The sequence below is a fragment of the Rhododendron vialii genome, chromosome 3a (assembly GCF_030253575.1).
Source record: "Rhododendron vialii isolate Sample 1 chromosome 3a, ASM3025357v1".
Taxonomy (NCBI): Eukaryota; Viridiplantae; Streptophyta; class Magnoliopsida; order Ericales; family Ericaceae; genus Rhododendron; species Rhododendron vialii.
In genome coordinates, this window is record NC_080559.1 from 33,287,225 (window position 1) to 33,310,902 (window position 23,678).

The window sequence follows — 23,678 nt, forward strand, 5'->3', positions numbered from 1 at the left end:
GTCTACTCTTCTCTTGGGCTGCCTATTTTATAGTCAAGTTTTCTCTCCTCGTTTTTCTGCTTAGTTGATGTGGGAAACATACCCTAAAGTAACAAACTAGGTTTGTTGCTTTTGCACATATTCTGCTTGGTTTGTGCCGTCAGTTTGACTCGGATCTTTGAAGCCTCTAAGCACCTAGTGAGTCATTGTGTCCACATATTACATTGTAACTGCTGAATCTATTGAGTATCAGATTGCTTGGGATGAAAAAAAAATAAAAACAAATCCACCCCTCTAAATTAACCCTTTAGATATTAATTAGCCTTCTAAATTGCCCAATAATGAGTTCAATACGCAGCTATGTATAGCTTAGAATGTGATTGAGTTGGTTCTAACTTCAGGAAGTCTTTGCTACCCTAGGAGTTCCCTTTGTTCTGCTTTTTAACCCTGTAATTCCTCTCTTCTTTCTAATTTGGTGTGGACCTTGTTTAGTACATGGCAGGTTTTTGTGTTGGACTCTCAAGGGTATCCAATATCCCCTTGGTCCATGTTTTTTAGTTTGTTTTTTTCTCAATGAAAAGCAACTTACCAAAACAAACTTGTACTAAAGCTCATTGAGTGGGCTCGTGTAGCGCGTCGAGGATCAAAACCACTCACTCACACAGGAATTGGGAGAAAACATAACTATTATTGGATCATATGCAATAAAATTACAAAAAAAAGACGCTCTAGAGGAGCACTCCTTTGAGCTCGACTCCCTCTGGTTATCTCTCACCCTCATCACAAATCTCGCCTTGGGTGAATCTTGATGATGAAACGGCTTTTGATTATTTAATGAAGTGTGGAGAGCCCAATGAACGAGTACCATAGAACTAGGTATGTGTGCATCAAACGGAACATAGAATGTGTAAATGGGCGTGAAAACGAACATTAGCCTTTGTCGCTCCAATGATCTTTGAATCGGCCTCCCTTCGACTGACTTTTAATAAATAAAATTTCATTATTTTAATTGGTCGTTTCCATCATCTTTTAATACAATTAAAACCTTATTTATCATTATATAATTGGTCTCAATCCGATTTAAAATAAAAACAATACGAGCGTTTTATTGAAAGAATTTGTTTTTCAACCAATTGAGGATAAAATGGTCATGTATTTTGATGTAAAAATTATATTTCATTGGAACTAATTAGGTAGGAAATTAGATTGGACAAGCCTTCTAACGGTTCAATCCACGACCAAATTGGAGTTCGGGAGCGTCTGGGGCAAGTCCACAAATTGGAATTGTTTGCAAGGTTCAGGATGCGCCCGGGGCGCATTGTAATGCGCCTGGGCGCAAAGGAGGGCGCCTGAGGCGCATTTTTTGCTGCATAACATGTTAAACTTTGCGGACTTGCCCCGGGCACTCCCGAACTCCAATTTTCGCGTGCTTTGAACCGTTAGAAAGCTTGTCCAATTTACTTTCTAGCCCAAGTAGTTTGGATAAAAAAATCATTTGTATATCTAATGAAGTGACCATTTTACCCTCGATGGGTCAAAATATGATTCGTTCCTTTAAAACGCGTGTATGTTTCTCATTTTAAATTGGATCAAGACCCATTATATATCAATAAATAGTGTTTTTAAAGTACTATAACATGGCGGGATCCAACCATAAATGGGAGTTGAACATATAGTTTCTCTTTCCCCACATTGGACCAACCGACATTCTTGCTTGCGATTGGTATTTTTTTTGGAAGCGTCAATCTGAATGATACATTGTTTGGCAACAACTATAAATGTGTTTTGAATCAGAATGATGTATTTCTATGTGAAGTGTTGGTGCATTGGTATGCCTCTTGGCTGTTTTATGAAAAACTGAATGTCTATTTCAGTAGTTCATTACATCAAAAAAGAAAAACGTACTAAGGCGCATTACAGAAAGGGAAAAAATAGGATGTGCCTAGGGAGCAATTCAATTGCGCCTAAGACATATTAAAAAAAAGAAAAGAAATTCTGGGTGTGCCCAGCCGGGGCGCGACTTAAATGTGCCTTACGAAAAGAGTGCAAATTAATCAGGATGCACGCCCGAGACGCATGCGATGCAAATTTTTTTTGACTGGTTGGTTTTAGTCCTGGTTGGCTGGAGACTATAAAAGGCCAGCCTTTAAACATTAATTAGTGTAAGGATTTTTCAAGCAAAAGAGACTTACTCGCGGACGCGTCGAATTACACTTGGCCGTGTCGAATTACATTCTCTTGTCTTCTTCATGCTTTTTGGCCACGTTGAATTACACTTGGTCGCTTTGAATTACTTGTGGACGCGTTGAATGAACCTTGTGGACACTCTTACAGAATGAACGAGTACCATAGAACTAGGGATGTGTGCGTCAAACGGAACTTAGAATGTGTAAATGGGCGTGAAAACGAACTTTAGCCTTTGTCGCTCCAATGATCTTTGAATCAGTCTCCCTTCGACCGACTTTTCATGAATAAAATTTCATTATTTTAATTGGTCATTTTTATCATCTTTTAATACAGTTAAAACCTTATTTATCATTATATAATTGGTCTTTATCCGATTTATAATAAAAATGATACAAGCGTTTTATTGAAAGAATTTGTTTTTCGACCAATTGAGGGTAAAATGGTCATGTATTTTGATGTAAAAATTATATTTCATTGGAACCAATTAGGTAGGAAATTAGATTGGACAAGCCTTCTAACGGTTCGATCCACGACCTAATTGGAGTTCAGGAGTGTTTGGGGCAAGTCCGCAAAGTTGGAATTGTTTGCAAGGTTCAGGATGCGCCCGAGGCACATTGTATTGTGCCTGGGCGCAAAGGAGGGCGCCTGAGGCGCAATTTTTGCTGCATAACATGTTAAACTTTGCGGACTTGCCCCGGGTGCTCCCGAACTCCAATTTTCACGTGCTATAAACTGTTAGAAAGCTTGTCCAATTTACTTTCTAGCCCAAGTAGTTTGGATAAAAAAAACCATTTGTATATCTAATGAAGTGACCATTTTTCCCTCGATGGGTCAAAATATGATTCGTTCCGCAAAACGTGTGCATGTTTCTCATTTTAAATTGGATCAAGATCCATTATATATCAATAAATAGTGTTTTTAAAGTACTAAAAGATGGCGGGATCCAACCATAAATGGGAGTTGAGCATATAATTTCACTTTCCCGACATTGAACCAAGCGATATTCTCGCTTGCTAGTGGTATTTTTTTTGGAAGCATCAATCTGAACGATACATTGTTTGGCAACAACTATAAATGTGTTTTGAATCAGAATGATGGATTTCATTGTGAAATGTTCGTGCATTGGTATGCCTCTTGGCTGTTTTATGAAAAACTGAATGTCTATTTCAGTAGTTAATTACATCAAAAAAGAAAAACGTACTGAATGCTCCCAAGGCGCAATACATATGCGCCCAAGGCGCATTACAGAAAGGGAAAAAATTTGAAGTGCCCAGGGAGCAATTCAATTGCGCCTGAGACACATTACAAAAAAGAATAAATTCTGGGTGCGCCAGCCGGGGCGCGACTAAAAAAGCCTTACGAAAAGAGTGCAAATTAAACAGATTGCACGCCGTTGGCGCAATTCAAATATGCCGGAGGCGCATGTGATGTAATTTTTTTTTTACTGGTTCGTTTTTGTACTGGTTGGCTGGAGACTATAAAAGGCCAGCCTTTAAACATTATTTAGTGTAAGGATTTTTCAAGCAAAAGAGACGCACAAGAAGCTAGTGCGAAGGGTTTCCAAGAGTTCCATCCGTGAAGATTTCATTGAACATAGACTTATGGTGTTACATATTTGCCCATGAACTAGATGGTGGCATCTTTCTTGTTGTTCTTATTTCGGCTTCTGCGTTTACGAAATCTTGATTCTGTCCTTGCTGGTACCCGTATGCAAACAGAAAGATTCAAACTTTTCTTGTTTTCTTGCATTGTCCAAATGAATTAAAAACAAGGGAAGAAGAGAACTTTAATTGATGAGATATATAATAATAATAATGTTAAGTGCAATAAAGAATAAGAACTTACGTCGTGTGATTTTGAAAGAAGAAGTTTGGTTTTGCCCCAGAACCGAACGACAATGTTCTTCTTGCAAAATTTTCTGCTGCTGCAATAATCTTTCTCCGTTGCGTTGATTCTTTTTGGTTTTGGTCATCTAGGGAAGAAGAAGAAGATGAAAGAATTACACTTGGCCGCAAACAATTCCTTATGGCCTCGAATTAGGCTTGTGCTAAAAACCCATCCACCTACGGACCCGACCCGACCCGAAGGGTCTCGGGCAGGTCTAACATGTGGTTCGGACGGATGCGGCTTCAATTTCTGTTAAAAATCAAATTTCGGTTTGGGGTTTGGATTAGTGTGTTTCTTACCCGACCCAACCCGACCAATCCATAAAGATCAATTCGGTTTTTGATTGGACCCAACCCGACGAATCGGGTTCGCGGACGGTTCTTGCCCTTATTCGGTTCGGTTTACGGGCCTAAAATATTTGTTACCCGACATGTCGGGTCGGATTCGGGGCCAAACCCGACCCGACCGACCCGTGCACACCCCTACCGCAAATTATTGAAAGCGTAATTACTACGCACAATTCTACTGTGTTTTACATGCTTCTTGGCCGTTCAGAATTACACTAGGCCGCAAACAATAACTCTTGGCCGCGTCTAATTACTCGTGGCCGCACGTTATTGAAAGCGTGATTACTACGCATGATTCTCTTGTATTTTACATGCTTTTTAGCTGCGTTTAATTACACTTAGCCGCTTTGAATTACTCGTGGCCGTTTTTAATTACACTTGGCTGCGTTGAATTACATTCTCTTGTGTTTTACAAGCTTCTTGGCCACGTTGAATTACACTTGGCCACTTTGAATTACTCATGACCGCTTCTAATCACACTTGGCCGCGTCAAATTACATTCTGTTGTGTTTAACATGCTTCTTGGCCGCTTTGAATTACTCATGGACGCGTCGAATTACACTTGACCGCGTTGAATTACATTCTCTTGTGTTTTACATGCTTTTTGGCCACGTTGGGCAATAATCGGTTCGTAAAGTTTTGCTTCACTGTAAAAAAGTGGACTTAAAGATTCTCTTTGCAATGGAAACCACAGCGGTCAAGGAAAACCAGGTTCGGTCTCTGTTGAATTCTTTTTGAGGCTGTTTGGCTATACGTTATTACCATTTAAGCATAAAACAACAAGCAAGAACTGACAAGAAATTCTGATTAATAGATTTATAGTTTTGTCGCCACAATCTGTATAGATTTATAGATATTCAGCATCTGGAATTCCATTAACGTGACTACAACGACCTAAAAATTATGATTCGTGTGTACTTTAGGTTTATGCCCAACCTCATTTACTGTCCATTGACTCCATTGGGCGGAATCGGTGAGAAAAGAAAAGAAATTGTTGTGCTCATTTGATTAAGAAAAGAAGAGAAATTGTAGTGCTTTGATTTAGTTGCCAGTTAAAGATGTTGGGATGCTAGTCATTTTTGTAATGTTCATATCAACGCGTACGAAAAACATTTTAAAAGCAAATAGACGTATAAACGATGCTAATGCTAGTGTTATTAGTTCTATTGTTGATGCAGATATTAGAGGTGTAAAGACGAATTCTTTCTTGGCTAAAGAAGTTGGTGGTTCATGTTAACACAGTAGGATTGCCCGAATTTTATCAGTACATGAATAAAAAACTTGATTGGAAAAAGGTGATGCACAAACCGTGTTATCCCGTACCTTACCATTCAGAAGAATTGGATGAGGATCGTCGGCTAGCAAAAAATTTTTTGTTGGAAGATCTAAGGTAGATTATGATTGCTTTGGTGACGTGATATGTCATACTACATATCGAACAAATAAATATAACACGATCTTGCTCCTTTTGTAGGTACGCTTGTGCCTTCCTCTTGAATGGGATTATTGATACATTTACTTTGTAGTTTGAGACTTTTTTGAGACAATGGGTTACAAAGCCCCAAAGAATATTTTCACTGATCAACGTTAAATGGCAATGCTATCAAAAAGATGTTTCCTAATACGTGTCATCGTCTTTGTTCATAGCATATCTCGAATTATGCAACTCAAAGGCTCGGGGTCTATACTCAAATCCAGAGTTCATGGGTTTGTTTTTGAGGTGCTTTGAATGATTCTGAAACAGAGGTAGAAGTTGAACTGAGTAGGGCTGCAACAGTCAGAAACTTCCGTCTTGCTGAGAATAGATGGCTTAGGATGATCTGTGGGTTTGAAGAAAAAATGTCGTCTGCCTTCAGTATGGATATTCTCACTTGCCGCATAATATCCACTCAACACTAAAAGTATGGACAATGTTCTTGGTAACATGTCTGGTAGAACTATGAAACAATGTTCTTGGTAACATGTCTGGTAGAACTATGAACTTCACAGAAATGGTCCATCATTATGAAGAACAATGTGAGAAAATGAGATTAGCAGCAGAAACATAAGAAGATTAGCAATGCAAGCATAGTATGTCGTAAATTTGTGCTGAAGGCATAAACTGGTGATCCAGGTAGCTAAAGTCTACATGATAAAATTTTACGAGTGAACGGGGGGGGGGGGGGGGGAAATTTACGAGTGAACGGGAGGTGTTATCGTAATTTTTTGCTTTGTAGATCCTATTTGTCTAGGCGAACAATTAGTCCACAAAGTTTGCGGGGAACTTGATAAAGATTCAAATAAAACAACCAAAAAGACAGTGAAAATTTAACCTTACTAGCCCGTGATGAAAAGTGGTGTCATTATTTAACTGCTGCAAAAAAATAAAAAAATAAAAAACTGTACGGGCTTTGTTTATTGATCCGAAAATTGACACAATCTTATATGGTGTGGTTGCTAAAGTGTGTATGTAGTACGATTGGCTAATTATTGTTATTATCTCTTAAATTGAATTCGAATCACAAATATGTAGAGGAGTCAATCAGTTTTTTTTTTTTTCCACGGCAATATACATCAGCGGGGGTTAGCGGAGGTATTAGAGTTAGCACGAGGAGATCAGAAGCTATCCATAGCCCTGGTCCCCTAAAGGGCCTGCCCTCAGTAGGGCTCGAACCCAAGACCTTCCACAAAGGGGAGGCAATGACTGACCAACTGCACTAAGCAGTGGTTGCCAGAGTCAATTAGTTGAGAGATAACAATAATTATGAAAGAGAAAGAAAAATAGCAGGCAAACCTACAAAATGAATGTAATTTTTTTTTAGGTAAGTCAATTTTTTTTTTTTTTTGGTCACACGGTATACTAGGGATGAACATAGTCTGGATTGGTTCGATTTTATAATAAACCAAGAACCAAACCAATATTTACGGATTATGAATTTAGAGAACCAAACCAACCCATAAAAGGCATAGAACCAAACCATTAAAGTACGGTTCGATTTTGGTTTTAAACCATAGTTTATTTTGAATTAAGCTATCACTTTCAAAAATATTTAAAGTACTTAAAGTTACGAAGATAAATTAAAAGAAAACTTATATTAAAATCAATTTCATTCAAATTATCAAAACACACTAACATCAACCAACTAATTAAGAGTGGAATACCACAATTGTCTCAAGCTTTGGTAATGAAGGAATTATAAGAATAGAATAAATTTAGGAATTAGGCAGTGTAAATTGACTGATCTGGTGATTCCATGTGCTTTTTGTGTATGATAAATTAATAATCATAGGAAATTAGAAATGGATCGTAATATATAAAAGTTTAATCTAAATTATCTGAAAAATTTTCATATTAACACCTGATCTTTCAAGCAAATCACACATGGATACCCGATCTTAACAAAACATCACATAAACACCCAACGTATTAAAAAATTCATCAATTAAACCCCTATCACTAACCTCCGTCCAAAAACTAACGGAAAACATGTTTCTCAATCTCTCCAATTTTACTACCCCCACTGACTTTTTTTTCACATATTTTACACAAATTTTTGTGGGGTCTATTTTTGAGTCTCAAACAAATTATCTGATCTGTTCACTAATTCTAAAATATTTTTTCAAGCGATCTTGCAAAAAATCAGCTCCATAAAATAAATGTAAGTGTATGATCCAATCATACAACTTTCCATTCATAATTCTGGATTAAAATTTTGAATAAAAAGTTGTAAAATTAGATCAAACACTTACATTTATCCCGTTGAGCTGATTTTTTTTACAGGATCATGCAAAACATATTTTAAAACTAATGAAATGATCGGATCATTTTTAGGGACCCAAAAGTGGGCTCCACAAAAAATCTATGTAATACTAATCTGCGTGGGTACACTAGGTAGTGTTAGTTGCTCCGGCAAAAAATAAATTAAAAAAAACAACTCAACACTATGCGGGAAAGAAAAAAAGAAAATAATAATGCAGAAGAAAAGATTTGTATTATATTTTTTTTTTGTGGGGACCCAAAAGTGAACCGATCCACTCATTAATCTTTTTTTTTTTTTGTATGACTCTATAAAAAATCAGCTCAACGGGGTAAATGTAAGTGTTAGATCAAATCTTACAACTTTTCATGCAGAATTTTAATCCGAAATTCTAAATAAAAAGTTGTACGATTAGATCACACACTTACATTTATCCGATGGAACTGATTTTTTGTAAGGGTTCGACATAATCAATGAATCGAATACTTTGTATGGGACCCAAAAAATGGGCCCCACAAAAAAAAAGTGCAGAATCTGTGAAAAAAAGTCAGTGCGGGTAGCAAAATTGGAGAGAGAAACATGTTTTTCATTTGTTTTTGGATGGAGATTGACGGTAGGGGTTTGATTAATTGATGAGTTCTTTAATACGTTTGGTGTTTATGTGATATTTCGTTAAGGTCAGATGTCTATGTGTGATTTGTGTGAAAGATCAGATGCTAATATGAAATTTTCCCAAATTATCTTGACAGAGAAGAAAAACTAAATATTGCGTTGAATTTAATAGGATCAATAATTGGAAAAGTAGTTGACTAAGGCTTCCATATTTATTTGGTGAATTATAATTAAATTATATGTATATATGTATATACGGTTCAGATCGGTTTGGAACCATAACCGTGAACGTAAATCCACAAACCAGACCATATAACGTGGTTTCTAATTTTTTTTAACCATGACCAAACCATACTACTAAAAACCCAAACCAAATCTTTCGGTTTTGATTGGTTTGGACTGGATTCGCGGTTCGACGGATTTTTTCTCACCCTACGGTATGGTCAACTTATTCCAAAAGGTCAAAAACAGAAACTTAAAGAAGTTAATTAATTAGTGGATCTATTTTATTTTATCCGAATAAATCCATCCACACAATTTTTATACAACAGTAGCCCCAAGTATACGACTGCTAATCCAAGAAAATTACGTATTTATGTACTCCCAAGAAACAGAGAGGCGCACACTGGGATTAAGCTGGCATCTTGATTCCAGAAAGGAAAATTCGGAGAAAAAACGCCTACGCCTGACTCGGAAAGGGTCTCAAGACATTTGGGGTTCTTCCCGCACGCGCGGCGAAGACATTTGGGTTTATTCCTCAGAAAATCTCTCTCTATCTCTCTGTCCATTTGGGTTTGTTCCGGCGCGAGAGAAGAAGCGGCGAATGATGCAGAGGAATCAGCAGAATCAACGGTCAAGATCCGCCAAGCCAGCCACCGTACACGGCTGTGCCCAGTCCGGAGATCTCGTCGGCATTCAGAAGTTACTCCGAGATAACCCTTCTCTTCTTAACGATCGAAACCCTGTTGTAAGATCCCCACTCTCCATTTGCCTTTACATATATCATCCATGTATATGTTTATAGGAACCTGTTATTGTTTCTGTCGTTTGATGTTATAAAGGGTTCCAACGAAATGGGTTTTGATGGAATTGTTGAATCTGGGGTGACTCTTGGTTATTCAATTGTGGTTTTTTTGGGTTTATTATGCTAAACTCCTCTAGTGTATGTACACGCGTGCAAATCCCTTGTTTTTGTCTACATTGCGATGCCGTCTTGATTTTTGTCTACATTGCGATGTGTATTTTCAAGAAATTTGTTAAAATCTTTAAGGGTCTTGGTTATGTATTTATGTTCACTTTGTGTTTGATTTTGGGTGTGAATACAAAGTTTGTCTACATTCGGGTCTAATGTAAAATGTTCCAAGGTCCCCTACACCCTCCAAAAGAAGAAGAATAAGAGGAAACATGGACGAAAAAAAGAGGTTTTATCAGTGGCTGATTAAATAAACATCCTGTTCTCGAAATGCTTACCGTATCTGATTGGCATCTATCTGTATGGATGAGCTGAACAAGGATTATTTATTTGCTTATGCATGATCAGTTATTGTGGAGTTGGATGTAAGAGATGATTGGTTGAGTGTGACATTAAGGTAAGGGAGTTATTATTGGTCTGAGGACATGTGTTCTTTGTTGGCACCGTAACTTTGTCTTGTGAAAATGATGGTAGGAGTGAAGCTGATCAAATTAAAAGAGACTCATTGGGGTCGATGAACTTCTTGGACATCAACCAAGAAGGAGGTGTAATTTTTCCGATGTATAACTAAGAATGATGTCAAAAGGGAGTAATGAAGATTGATTTGTCAAGAATATCCCTCTCTATTACCTCGAGCTCATAGTCATTTTGAAGAATAATATAAGCGATGATGTGCCTCATACAGAGTGTAGTAAGTTAGTTACTAAGGTTTGGTGTCAAAACGCGGTTTTCCCTTCCAACTATATCTTAGATTTTCTGTGGCTGATTAGATCATTAGACCCCTTGGTCAGGAAAATACAAAACCTCATGTGCATATGGCTAGTGGAAACTCCTACTCTAGTGAAGACACGAGTTTCATTTTTCCCAAATAGCATTTGGAATTTTTTACCCTTGTGTTATATTCTTGGTTGTTGTATGCTCCTGAATCAAATTTTACCTGGGTTGCTATACTGCATGCGGGTCCAGTCATCACATTGTTGGTAATGTATGCATGGAATTTGTACTTGACAAATTGTTTCTTCATTTGCTTTCCCATTATTCGCGACGTTTGCTTTAAGTGCAGATGGCTCAAACACCTCTTCATGTGTCTGCTGGTTACAATAACGTTGGGATAGTTAAGTTGTTGCTTGATTCGCAAGGACCCGAAAAAGTCGAGTTGGAGGCCAAAAACATGGTGGGTAAAATTTACGAATCATCTTAATTCCATTGAACTTGTATTTTGTAATCGAGTGAGGCTTATGTTGATTGGTCATATTTTCATTCATGTCTACATGATAGGGAGTTTTTAACTTTGTCATATTTCGTTTTGGCTAAATGTCTTTTTTTGCAGTACGGCGAAACACCATTGCACATGGCCTCAAAAAATGGGTGCAATGAAGCTGCTCAGTTGCTCCTTGCTAATGGTGCCTTTGTTGAAGCCAAAGCAAATGTGTGTTTTGTACCAACTATTCATTAGCCTTTCTTGTTTGAATTTCGATGAAATCTTGGATATCGATAATGCATTTGAACCTTTCTTTTCCTGACAGAATGGAATGACTCCATTGCACCTGGCCGTTTGGCATTCACTCCGAGCTAAAGACTGCTCGACTGTGAAGACATTACTGGAGTACAATGCTGATTGCAGTGCTGAAGACAATGTATTGTTAGTCACCATTCTAAAAAATGTTACGGTGTACAATCATATACTGTATTGTTAACTGATTATGATACATAAGCTTTTCATATGCAGGAGGGTATGACTCCTCTAAATCACCTATCGCAAGGCTCAGGAAGTGAGAAATTGCGGGAACTTCTTTGCTGGCACCGTGAAGAGCAGAGGAAGCGCAAAGCTATTGAAGCTTGCAGTGAGACAAAGGCTAAGATGGATGAACTTGAAGATGCATTATCAAATATAGTGGGGCTAAATGAGCTCAAGTTACAACTTCGGAAATGGGCAAAGGGGATGCTTTTGGATGAGAGGCGACGGGCACTTGGGCTCAAAGTTGGCCTTAGGAAACCACCTCATATGGCCTTCCTTGGCAATCCTGGAACAGGTAACCCATGGTCAAGGATGTGTGTGACCCGTGGTCAAGGATGTGTGTGGATTGTGGTCATATTATATCAAGCTATGTACTATAAAATACGGATGGTTGTTCTTATGACATCTCATTCATATTATGTTTTCTAATCTGAATCGCATGTTGTCTTTAAGTGAAGGTCATATGAATATCTTCAGCTTTACCTCATTGTTTCCATAGTTGGTGGGCTGAACCATTGTTACCATTCCTACTCATTCCTTTAGTCCTCCCTTATCTATATTTCATACTACGTGAGCAATTTGAGTTGTTATCTTCCTTTATCTGGTACTTTTAACCACAAGGCATGACATAGAATTATGCAACAGGTAAAACCATGGTAGCTCGAATCCTTGGAAGATTACTCTTTATGGTGGGAATTTTACCAACCAACAAGGTAACAGAAGTACAGAGAACTGATTTGGTAGGGGAGTTTGTTGGCCATACAGGACCAAAGACTAGGAGAAAGGTAAGCCCTTTTGTGCTTCTCAAACTGTACTCATCATTTTTACATAGCAAAAGAAGTATGTACTATATTGTGAGGCTATGACTGAATTTCAGCATATCATGGTCAATCAACAGACCCATCAAAACGACTTGTAAATACAAAATTCCCACCGACACATGATTCTAGCAAAGGCTTCTTCATGAAATTTTTAAAGAATATTGCATCAACATTACTGCTCAATTATCGATACCCGTGATACTTAATCTCTTCTAACAAAATTTTCCACCAACGATCTCCAGATAAAAGAAGCAGAGGGAGGAATTTTGTTTGTCGATGAAGCCTATCGATTAATTCCTATGCAAAAATCTGATGATAAGGACTATGGGCTGGAAGCCTTAGAAGAGATCATGTCAGTCATGGACGGTGGAAAAGTTGTAGTGATATTTGCTGGCTATAGTGAACCAATGAAGCGGGTAATTACTTCTAACGAAGGCTTCTGCAGAAGGGTAACAAAGTTTTTCCATTTTGATGACTTTAGTTCAATAGATCTAGCCAATATTCTTCATTTAAAGATGAACAACCAAGCCGAAGATAGCTTGTTGTATGGATTTAAGTTGCATCCTTCATGTACGGTTGATGTTGTTGCGACACTGATCGAGACAGAAACCAATGAAAAACAACGGAAGGAGATGAACGGAGGTATTGTGGATCCAATGCTGGTTAATGCTAGAGAGAATTTGGACTTGAGACTCAATTTTGACTGTGTGGATACTGATGAACTACTGACCATTACCCTAGAGGATTTAGAAGCTGGTATCCGGTCACTATCACGATGAAATCCTTACTCAGTTAACAGAGACCCAAAATAAAAAGAGAACTAAGCGAAATAAACGGTGGAATGGGATTATTGGTGATCTGCAATGGGTAAGATTATACTATTGTACTCTTTTTCCTTTTTTAGTAGGTGGGTTATATTCTTTGATGCCAAGTTGTATCATGAGGCTTCATATTCGTTTTTCCTTTGAAGTCTTGGATTTATTGCCTTTTAAGTCTTGGATTTATTGTAGCTGGCAGTAGTTTTTCCTTGTATGACGGGTCTGGTAATGCTGTAGATGAAATCAATTCTTTGCACTTATTACATTATTTTCATGTACAATAGAGTTGCATAATGAGCAAAATTACCACAATATTTTCCGTCCGGTTGTTTTGGTTTTTCCCTTGCAGGGGTCTCTTTTATTTAAGTATCTCAGGAGAGGATTGAGTATTGTGTCTTTCATTTACGTGACAGGATTAAAGCATTTGTTTCTCACTCTTATTTGTTTGGCACAAATTCACGAATTGAGGACTACACGTGAATCTCACATGCAATTGCAAATGAGCAATGCTACAAACACACAGAACACATCTCCGGATAGAGTCCGGAGTTGTGTTCTATCCGGAGTTGTGTTCCTACACTTTTTGATTACAAATGGATCAAGGGTTGCTTTTACTTCCAAACCAAAAGGTGAGAATCCGGTTATCCTTGACATTCCATCTTCAAGATACGCAACAAAGATTATGTGCAGAAAAGAGGTCATACAGTTTACAACAGACGGCACCTAGTAAACATGCGACATAGATCCATATACACAGTTTTACATATCTTCAGAGCAACACGTCATATATAACTCATACCCAGATCAAGAAAGCAAAATTAGGCACTGAAATGCTCATCTTCGTGCAAGTTAAGCCTGCTTATGAAGACGTGACTACACTTTTCTTCCTCGGTGCTACCTGTGTTCCTGAACAATAACCGCATGAAGAATCAGACTCGATTCAATAAAATCATTACTTATTACAGTTCCAGATATGATCTGAGGAGTGTACTGTAGTCTATATAACCTATTAGCGACCCGCCCAAACCAATGATTTTCGTAAGTCTTGACTGAAAACTGTTATAGTATAATTATGATTTTCAATAGGATACTAGTTTACTACTATATGAAATGCAAAGATTATATGGAACTCCAGGGTTTTATATGAGAGAATTAAGGACATTACTACAAGATTCCTAGTTCATAGTCCTTTTCATAGTGAAGATGCTCCGAACAAGTTGCACCAAAATTGTGATTGCTCAATTTTGCATTCCCCTTTTTGTACTTCGGCATAATGAACATATATCAAAACTGTTTTGGATACGGATATTCCGACGAAAATCCGGACGCGATATGTTTGTGTCAAACTGTGCTGAAGACATCTATATCAGTGGCATTGCTCAACATATTACACCAACCTTCCCGAAAGTTGCTCTTGAATCTGACGGAAACATGGCGGAGATACCTCATTCTACCAGTACCCGTAATCTTCCTTCGAATCGCCTTCTCACTCCAATTGTCTAATTACACCAAGTTCGTCAACAGGCAAACCAAATTATAATTGCGTACAATAAGTAGAAATCAAGCACACCACATGAAAAATAAACACAAATTTTCATAAGAGAGAGAGAGAGAGAGAGAGAGAGAGAGAGAGATTTCTTGAGATGAGGAGAGGGAAAGCCACAGGAGGCGCAACGGCTCTTCTGGAGGTGGAAGCTGCGGCGGCCGCACCGAACGCAAAGCGTGTGAGTCTTGTTCCTCCTCTCCCCAAAGCTCGTTGTTCCCTTACCCTGTTTAAATTTGTCGACATAGAGACACAAATTATCAATCAAGCAATCGGAATCGATATGCATGCATTCACATGAACGTATCAAAGCAATCATTTCGACAGGTTTAATCTCACTAATAACAACTAACAATGCTGACTTCCATCTGGAAAAAAAAAAAAAAAAAAAAAAGCATTTATATGGATATCTCCGCTATCGAATTTGAATTGTAGGTAAATTGAGCGTACGAGATTATCATTTTCAGCTCTCTTTTTTTAGAAACAGTGTGGGAAACTTTAGAAAAATAAGCAGCGGCGGGGGCGGCCTAGAACGGTGGCGAGTTGGTGGTTTTCAACTACTATAGTCGGGAAAGGGTGATGTATGATACGTGGCGCAGTTTGGCATGTATAGTATAGCTTTTTATATTAAGAGAACCCCGAAAGTGGACAACAGAGTCGCTTTGGCCGAGTGGTTAAGGCGTGTGCCTGCTAAGTACATGGGGTCTCCCCGCGAGAGTTCGAATCTCTCAGGCGACGTCATTTTTTCTTTTATTTAATTTTGAGGGTTCACTAATTTTGGCGGCTTCTATTTTTATTTACAGCCCGTTTAGATACGGGATAAGAATTAAAGATATTAGTTATGAAGAGAGATAAAATAGTAGTGGATATTATGTAAGAATGGCGGGGTCACATTAATGTGACGGAGAGATTAAATAGTACTTGGGGGATAATGATTTTTTTTAGTTGAAATAGAAAGAAAGAGGGGATATTATCCGGGGATATTATGTAATAACACCCCCGAACCTCCCCATAAATAATCCCCCAGCCGGGGGTATTAGGGGGTACAAGAGAATCTAGGACTTAGCTAATACCTCCGGCATAATGTATTCCCAAACTATGGCTTAACCATGGGCCTACGATCTTAGGAGGGGGTATTACTAATACCCTTTCGGTAGCCCCCATCCAAACAAACCCTATATATAACCCATTAAAATTCGATTTTACAACCCATTATTTACTATATGTATAACCCATTAAAATTTTATACCGGATACGATGAGAAATTTTGTACAGAATGGGAATGATATGGCTCACTGAGAACTTATCTCATAAAAAATTACGTATCGATGTTTATCAGTTCGTATAACAAGGGTTTGTTTGCCAATGGTAGCACCGAGCACGTGCTTATTGCTTCACCGGTGTATGGCATAGACCATATAGTGCTTTTTTGCTACTAATGTTAATGCACGTAACCGCGTGCTCATTGTTTCGGATGTTCTGGTAACGACTAATTGATATTGTTTGATTGGATTTGCATTTGAAAGATACGAATTTTCGATTAGATGTCAGCCCAATAATAAAATCATAGCAAGAGCAACAAAACGAGAAAAAACACCCATTTATCATTTTACCCGCTCATCAATCAACTTGCTATTACATATCTTTGGTTACTATTGCCGTAATCTTTTGGGTACAAAAGCTCTCATCATCTTGCGTGAGTTCACAGAATCCTTTCTATTTCCCTCTCCTAATTCACAGAATTCTTTGACAATAAGTTGCTTTATATATGAGCCCCTGTTAATTAATTACCACTTTAATACATTGGCTAAACAAACTGCTGAAGTATCGATCGGTTGTGTAATTGCTTGCTTTTTGGTTTTGATCTGTTCGTGATGACATAATTTGGAGAAGTGGTTTAATTTAAATGCTTAAAGGAGTGGTGAAAAAAGAAACGAACAAGTAGAAAGAGAATGGATATCGGTACCGGTGTGAGGTGTTCTTGCGAAACCCATAGTTGGTTTTAAGAGCATCCACGTTAGTCCATTTTGGGCCTTGGTTTAGGGACTTCATCAGTTGAATTTGAAGTCCCTAAACCTGTAGATGTGACTAATTATTAAATTAAATGTAACGATAAGATCATAGTATATTATAGTGATGAAAGAGTTAATTAACACGTCCGCAACTCCGTTACCGTAAAGAATCGTTAAATTAATTTAAAATATCCACACATATATCCAAATGATGATGTTATGATAAGGAAAATAAGCCAGCCCTCCGTTTTTTGAGGATTTCTTTGTCTCCATTATTGCATGCATGAGACGACTAATTCAGTGAATCAAACATGAGATATTATTACAAATTAAAAGCATTAAAGTTTGTACCCAAAAAAAAAAAAAAAAACCCCCCCTTAAAGCTGATTTCTATAATCAGTTCCGTGAACATCCCATAATGCTGCTCATATGGGTCTTGTCCTCCTTGAGAATATTGATGAGGACAAAAATATTCAAATTTTATACAAAAATCTCCACATATGTATATGCTATATATATAATAGTACTTGATTAATGCAAAGAGCCCGGGATTGGTTTGTGGTCAAAACTCGAGACTTAGGGATTTGTTACATCCTAACTAGCTTTAAAATCTCCTAAGTACCACCAACTCTTGCACTGCAAGTCCAAATAGAGCTTTATGTTGATATTAATCGTGTCTTTGGTATGATTGATATTTCGAAACAAGTCGAAATGCAAATAAATTGGCCTCATATTGTGAATTACCCAACAAAATAAAAGATAGTAGGATGCAAGGAACTGAAGGTCTGTGAACTGTTGGGAATATATTCCGCAAACAGTGCCAGCTCTGGGCTAAGGCCCAAGAGGCCTGAGCCTTAAGCTCCCAAAAAAGTCCAAAAACTAGGGCCCCCATTTGTTTTAAGTACCTAAGTATATATGTTTGTTATAGGGCCTATTTTTAAACCCAAGGCCCAATGTTCTCCTCGCCCACTGGCTATTGCGAACAGGGCCCAGTTAAAAAGAACACGGAACCAAGGAATAAACAAAATAAAAAAAAACTGGAATAAAAGGAATCACGAGATTGTTGATCTCTGGGGCCCCTTGAAATTTATTCAGTGTGGACCGTGTAGTGGGTGCACCGTGCATCATTACCATCATCTTTTCCCCTTTTGCACAAACACTATCCCATTGCGAACAAACGCAAGAAAGGAAGAACGGACCGGCCAGAGAAAAAAAAAATACCATGAAGAAGAAGAGTGATGTTTAAGTAACGATAATGATGCTTCTGAAATATTGCGATTTATTGTATTTTTTGTGGGATTTTTCGCGTTGAATACATGTATTTAATTTTTAAAAATTCATTTATCGACTCTTTTTTTTTGTATACATCTATTAAAGGCCTATTTTTTAAGATCGTCTTAGGCTCACAAAATCTTAAAGCCGGCCCTGTCCGCAAATCATAGAGCGGAATATTCATTACAGAAACAACCAGCCGAAAATGAAGTTGACTAAACTTTTGCTTCGAGCTTTGTAATTCTTCACAGTAAATACTTCGAGAGAATGTCACAGCTAACAAAATCCATTGAAGATAGTTTCACCGATCCTCATGTATTTCGTGCACCGCAGTGTCGTGTGGTACATTAGTATCTTTTTTCTGCTTGTGATTTTCTAATGGTTTTTTTTTTGCAGGTGCTAGCTAGAAGAACTTTATCCATGAATACATTTATTTGTTTCTGTATTCCTTTTGGGAGTAGGCGGTTTTTTTTTTTTTTAATTTGTTGCTTGTTTGGTCTTTGTTCTGACCGTGTTATAAGGTCTTCCTATAGGTTATCATGTCTGTTCCTTTTATGCTCTCTTTATTATTAATGAATTTCTTACTCTTCCTAATAAAAAATAAAAAAATGGTAATTTCACCCCCCACCCACACACACACAAAAATAGACTCCATGTTAAGGGATTAGGTCCTAATCTCCATTCAATCTCTTCTTTTAGATTATTTCAAGTTTTTTTTTTTTTTAAAAACTTTCTTTGATGGTTAAAGAATTAAGTAAATATATCTAGTGGCCGGGTAGGTGAAACATAAATTATTTTTTTAGCATTTTTGAATTTAAATGGCAGAAACCCCTACAAGTTTAACTCACTAAATTCCCTATCTGGTCCCTACCTTCTACAATCAGGTGATTCCTGTCTTCCTCCTTAAAAATGAATTCGTGCGTAAGCTGGTCGGCAAACAAATTAAAGCACATTCTCACCTTTCAATTGTACTTTGCCGCTACCCATTTTTGAAACTAAGACGGAGAAATCCATCAATTATTAACTTACAAAACATGCTCGAGGATGAATTTTGAGGAAGGTTTTTGGTTAAAGATAGATAAAGAAATTAGAGTAGAGGTTAGCAAGATGGGAGCTTTTTTGACAAAAACTTCAACTTTTTTTCAAAAATTACCAAAAACAAAGACTTCTTCCAAGTAGAGGGGTTTTTTTTTTTTTTTTCCCACGGTTAGAGGTGTTCGGGCCAGTTTACCTGAACCTCAATTAATTCCTGCACCGGTTTGGTCAAAGGCCGGCTTGTCCATGTGGGATTGGAGTCAAATGCCGTCCATTGTGGGTTACCCTCCAGTCCCGCCTAGTTCGGCCTTTTCTGGGCTCACAACAATGATTGAAATAGTTCACTTTTTAGCGCTCGTCGAGAATGACCATGCCAAAAATCACAATGATCGGATACCGTTTGATATCATTTGAAAATGCATTAATGTTGTCTACAAAATGGTGTGAAATACAGGATTGCAACCCTTCAACATGTTTTTTCCGAAAGTTAATGCATTCTGAAATGATATTAAACTCTATTCAATCAACGTGATTTTTGGTGTGGTTGGTTCTCAACGAGCTCTAAAAAGTGAATGATATTTATCATTGTTGTGAATCCGAAAAAGACCCACAAAAGACCGAACTAAATGGGACTGGAGGGTAATCCATACTGAATGGGATCGGGACTAAAGAATTTATAAATAAATTATTTTCTTGCGGCATGCCCGATAAAAAAGAATTGTGATAGATTACGTGGGAAACAAACCCATCAACCTTCCGGACCTCTTGCGGCTTCAAGTACCAACCTATCGGACCTCTTGCGTCCTCAAGTCCAGTTTTCTTTATATTCAGTTTCAACTCCACCACCTTCACCTTCAAACTCACACTCTCTCTCTCTCTCTCTCTCTCTCTCTCTCTCTCTCTCTCTCTCTCTCTCTCTCTCTCTCCAATGGAGAACCATAACCGATTGAAAATGAGAATCTCTGGCCTCCTCCGATCATCGTCATGTGGGTCTTGTAAGTCCCGAGCCACCTCGGACATCATCGCCCGACCCGAAACCCTCCCCCATACCCGCCACCAGTACCAACTGATCGACCTATTCTCTTACAACCCCCACCCATTGCCTTCCATTTTCAGACCCAAAACAGAGTTTTTTCCATCCCCCAAAGTACCCTTCCCGAGCCCTCTTCTCACCCCACAAAAAACAGATGGCCGAGAATGCCCCCCTGCTTCACCCATTTCGCCCCTCATCACATTTCCCAGAAGGAAAAAATCCAAAAAGAAGAGGAACAAATCGACCCAGTTGTTAAAAAGGGCTAATTCTGACAATTACTATGACGATAGAGGAAATGGTTTTGATGATGAGAATATGACTCTGTTCTCCTCTGTTTCTCTCTTATCCAATTCGTGGGATTCTTTCAGGAGAAACAGAGCCAATCGCGAGGTGAATGGGATGGTAAGGAGGGAATGCGAGATGGGTTTGGCCCCATTACAGGGGAAAGTGAGAGCTAGCTTCGTGGTGAAGAAGAGATCGAGCGATCCATACGATGATTTCAGGAATTCAATGGTGGAGATGATCGTGGAGAGGCAGATTATCGGAGCGAGAGACCTAGAGGATTTGCTGGAGACTTTTCTTTCGTTGAATTCGTATCATCATCACGGGGTAATCGTTCAGGTGTTCACGGAAATTTGGAATGCTCTGTTTTGTAAGTTGTCTTGAAATGGAAACTAAAGAATGTAGTCTCTGTTTTCTTAGATTTGGCTGTGTGTTTTTTGTTGAGAAAGATTATTGGAAAAGTAATCCTTTTCTACTCTTTGTTGATGGTTAGCATCAAGATTAGCTAGTAATTTGAAGTTGTGATGTAAAGTTTAATTGGGTTTATTTTGCCTTTGTTTATTACTACTTTTTTTTGTGTGTGTGTGTGTGTTTTGGAGAGAGCAAAGGGGAGAGATTTGCAATGGAGGGAAGCTATCAATCTGGTTTTAGCTCACTTTTCTTTTTAAAAAATAGTTGTGAGATGTTCAATTTGATAACGCTGTATTTCCTGCCTTTTTCCTTCTTCTTTTTTCCTTGCACCTAACTACTAGGGGTGTGAAAAAACCCGCGGACCCGACCCGAAGGGTTTCGGACGGGATTGAACATGTGATTCAAACGGGTGCGGGTTTCCTTTCTGTTAAAAATCAAATTTCGGTTCGGGGTTCGGGTTGGTGAGTTCCTTACCCGTGGGGTCGGGCCCGACCCGACCCGAAGTAAAAAATCAGGCTCGCAGACGGTTCTTACCACCTGTGCAGTTCGGTTTGCGGGCCTATATATTCTTACCCGACATGGTCAGTTTCGGTCAAAACCGACCCATGCACACCCCTACCTCAGAGGTTAGAGGAAAAGAAATTCAAAAACAACCACACCAGTTTTAATATTGTCCATATTCAATTTTGGGCCTTTGTGGGAAGAACCCACAATAATAATCAGAATTGTTTATTTTCTAGAGCTCATCGAGTAGGTTGTTCCTGTAAAAAATTTAGCTTAATCGAACATTGATAGGTAGATGAACAAAACGGATTTGTGCAAGTAAAACTGGGATGAAAAAAAAAATCCAAATCTTTGAATTGCCCATTTCCTACTTGCACAAATCGGTTTTGATCTTGTACGTAACTGATGGTGGTTTTTACCAAACTTTAAACATTGAGCCAATAAATCAAATCACCAGAACACACCTAGATTTTTTTTTACGTGATTTGAGAAATTTTGATTTTCAACCAAATTAACTAAATTTGCTCACTCCCCGGCAACCTCATCCACTATCAATAATAAGTCCTAACGAACTACCTATCCACTTACATCAAACAAATTACGGTGGATATTACACAAATATCCAATGGATTTACATCATACCTAATTGAATCGTGAATATCTTGCTTTCTTTAAGAAGATTCAAGCACCATGCGACTAGTAAAATATACCAGCAATGCAGTAGAACTCTCCTAGGGCATGTCTCCTCCGAGATACAATAGTCCGACTTAACGTTGTGTTGGCTCAAACCATCTTGAACAATTAGGTTAGAACCCAACTTTAATGAACCAAAAGAAAAAATGGGGACCAAATTAATCTGGAAAGAGGTACACTAAACCAAAAAGATTGACCAACTTTAATAACCATGTACTTAGTGCTAATCATTCAAGATGTTTAGGGTAATTGCTCCAGCCTCCAAGTATCATTTCCAAATTAATTAATGTTTCAAACCTTATGATTGGCAATGCATGATGCCTGCAGACGAAACTGCTAATCATGAAAAACTCTTTGTAGTCTGTCACTTAATGTTGCATGGTGCATATAAAAAGAGATATAGAGACAAAATTAAACTCTTTCAGTATATATATATTAATACTGTATTAGGAGGTTAGATACATCCATTGGTTTTTTTGTCCTTGTATAATTAACCAAACTACTTAAATTAACCATATATATGTTTGCCGCAGTATGTGCCTTGGAGCCTCCTAGTGGATGTGTTCCGTGTCTAGATTTTGAAAGTTTTAGTTCATTCTTGTATATTTTGACGAAGTTTTTGTAGCCTTCAGGCTTTTGATGTGAAATGAGATTGCTGTTCGATAAAATAAATAAGATAAACTTTATTAGGAGGTTAGATCCAAAGCAAGCTTTTGTTTGCATTATAGTATCACGTACCTTTCCATTTTTTATTTTTTTTTTAAAAAAAGTGGTTTTCATTTCAAGTCCATGATAGAATTACATACCACCTAGCTCTCAACAGTCGAGTCCACTTAGGTTCTAGAAGAAAATTTGAGTTTTGTTCTATAAAAATGTTCACTCTATAAAACTTTGTAAAAGTGAAAACGGAAGTAAAACGAAATGTGTTTGTATTAGCTTAAGTTCATAGATCGAGAGAATGAATCCAAGATTTGATATTTTTGCATTATATGTATATTCTTTAGAGTCCTAGACTTATTGTCCCTTCATCCCTTGCATTGATGGGTTATGGTAGCGTTATACATTATACTCCTAAATGATACTAAGGCTATGTTCCAGAAACCTTCTTAAAAAATAAATACTTATTTTGAAACTTCTCAAAAAAAAATAAGAAGGGTTGTTCCAGAAAACTCAAATAAGCAGTTTATTTCACATTTTCAAACTCAAAAATAACATAAATGAAAAATAATTTTTCAATTTTTTTTGCACCGTATTAAAAATCTCAATGAGATCTATCAAATAAGATCCATATTGATAGAAAAATTATTTGCGTAAACACATGATTTTTAAGCTTAAAGTTGCCTTAACCAAAAAATAAGTACTTACTTCTTATTTTGTGGAACAAGTTTTATTATTGAACAAAAAATAAGAACTTATTCAAGTTCTGGAATGGGGCCTAATAAGATAGACGGGGGGCGGGGGGGGGGGAGAGAGAGAGAATGTCAAGTGTGAGTCTCTAGCGACAGAAATGTTTGGAGGGTTCTGATGCTACGTCAGTAGTATTATATAATGGTTATTCGAAACTATAACATCAAA

The 23,678-nt window shown here is 37.7% G+C and overlaps 1 protein-coding gene and 1 non-coding gene across 3 annotated transcripts; both read left to right on the forward strand.

The window, feature by feature from the left end:
* Positions 1-9,328: 9,328 nt before the first annotated feature.
* LOC131320163 (protein CfxQ homolog) lies at positions 9,329-13,637 on the forward strand. Of its 2 annotated transcripts, none has more exons than XM_058350759.1 (7): positions 9,329-9,716; positions 11,005-11,115; positions 11,272-11,370; positions 11,468-11,578; positions 11,671-11,974; positions 12,325-12,464; positions 12,743-13,637. In XM_058350759.1, the coding sequence occupies exons 1-7, from the start codon at positions 9,345-9,347 to the stop codon at positions 13,277-13,279; spliced, it is 1,674 nt and encodes a 557-aa protein (XP_058206742.1). In that variant the 5' UTR covers positions 9,329-9,344; the 3' UTR covers positions 13,280-13,637. The 2 variants fall into 2 exon arrangements, with proteins under 2 accessions (XP_058206742.1, XP_058206743.1); XM_058350760.1 differs by lacking the exon at positions 9,329-9,716 and adding an exon at positions 9,858-9,876.
* Positions 13,638-15,517: 1,880 nt separating this feature from the next.
* Positions 15,518-15,599, forward strand: TRNAS-GCU (transfer RNA serine (anticodon GCU)). Its single transcript has one exon. It is a non-coding gene; the product is annotated as a tRNA-Ser (tRNA).
* The last annotated feature ends 8,079 nt before the right edge of the window (positions 15,600-23,678 follow it).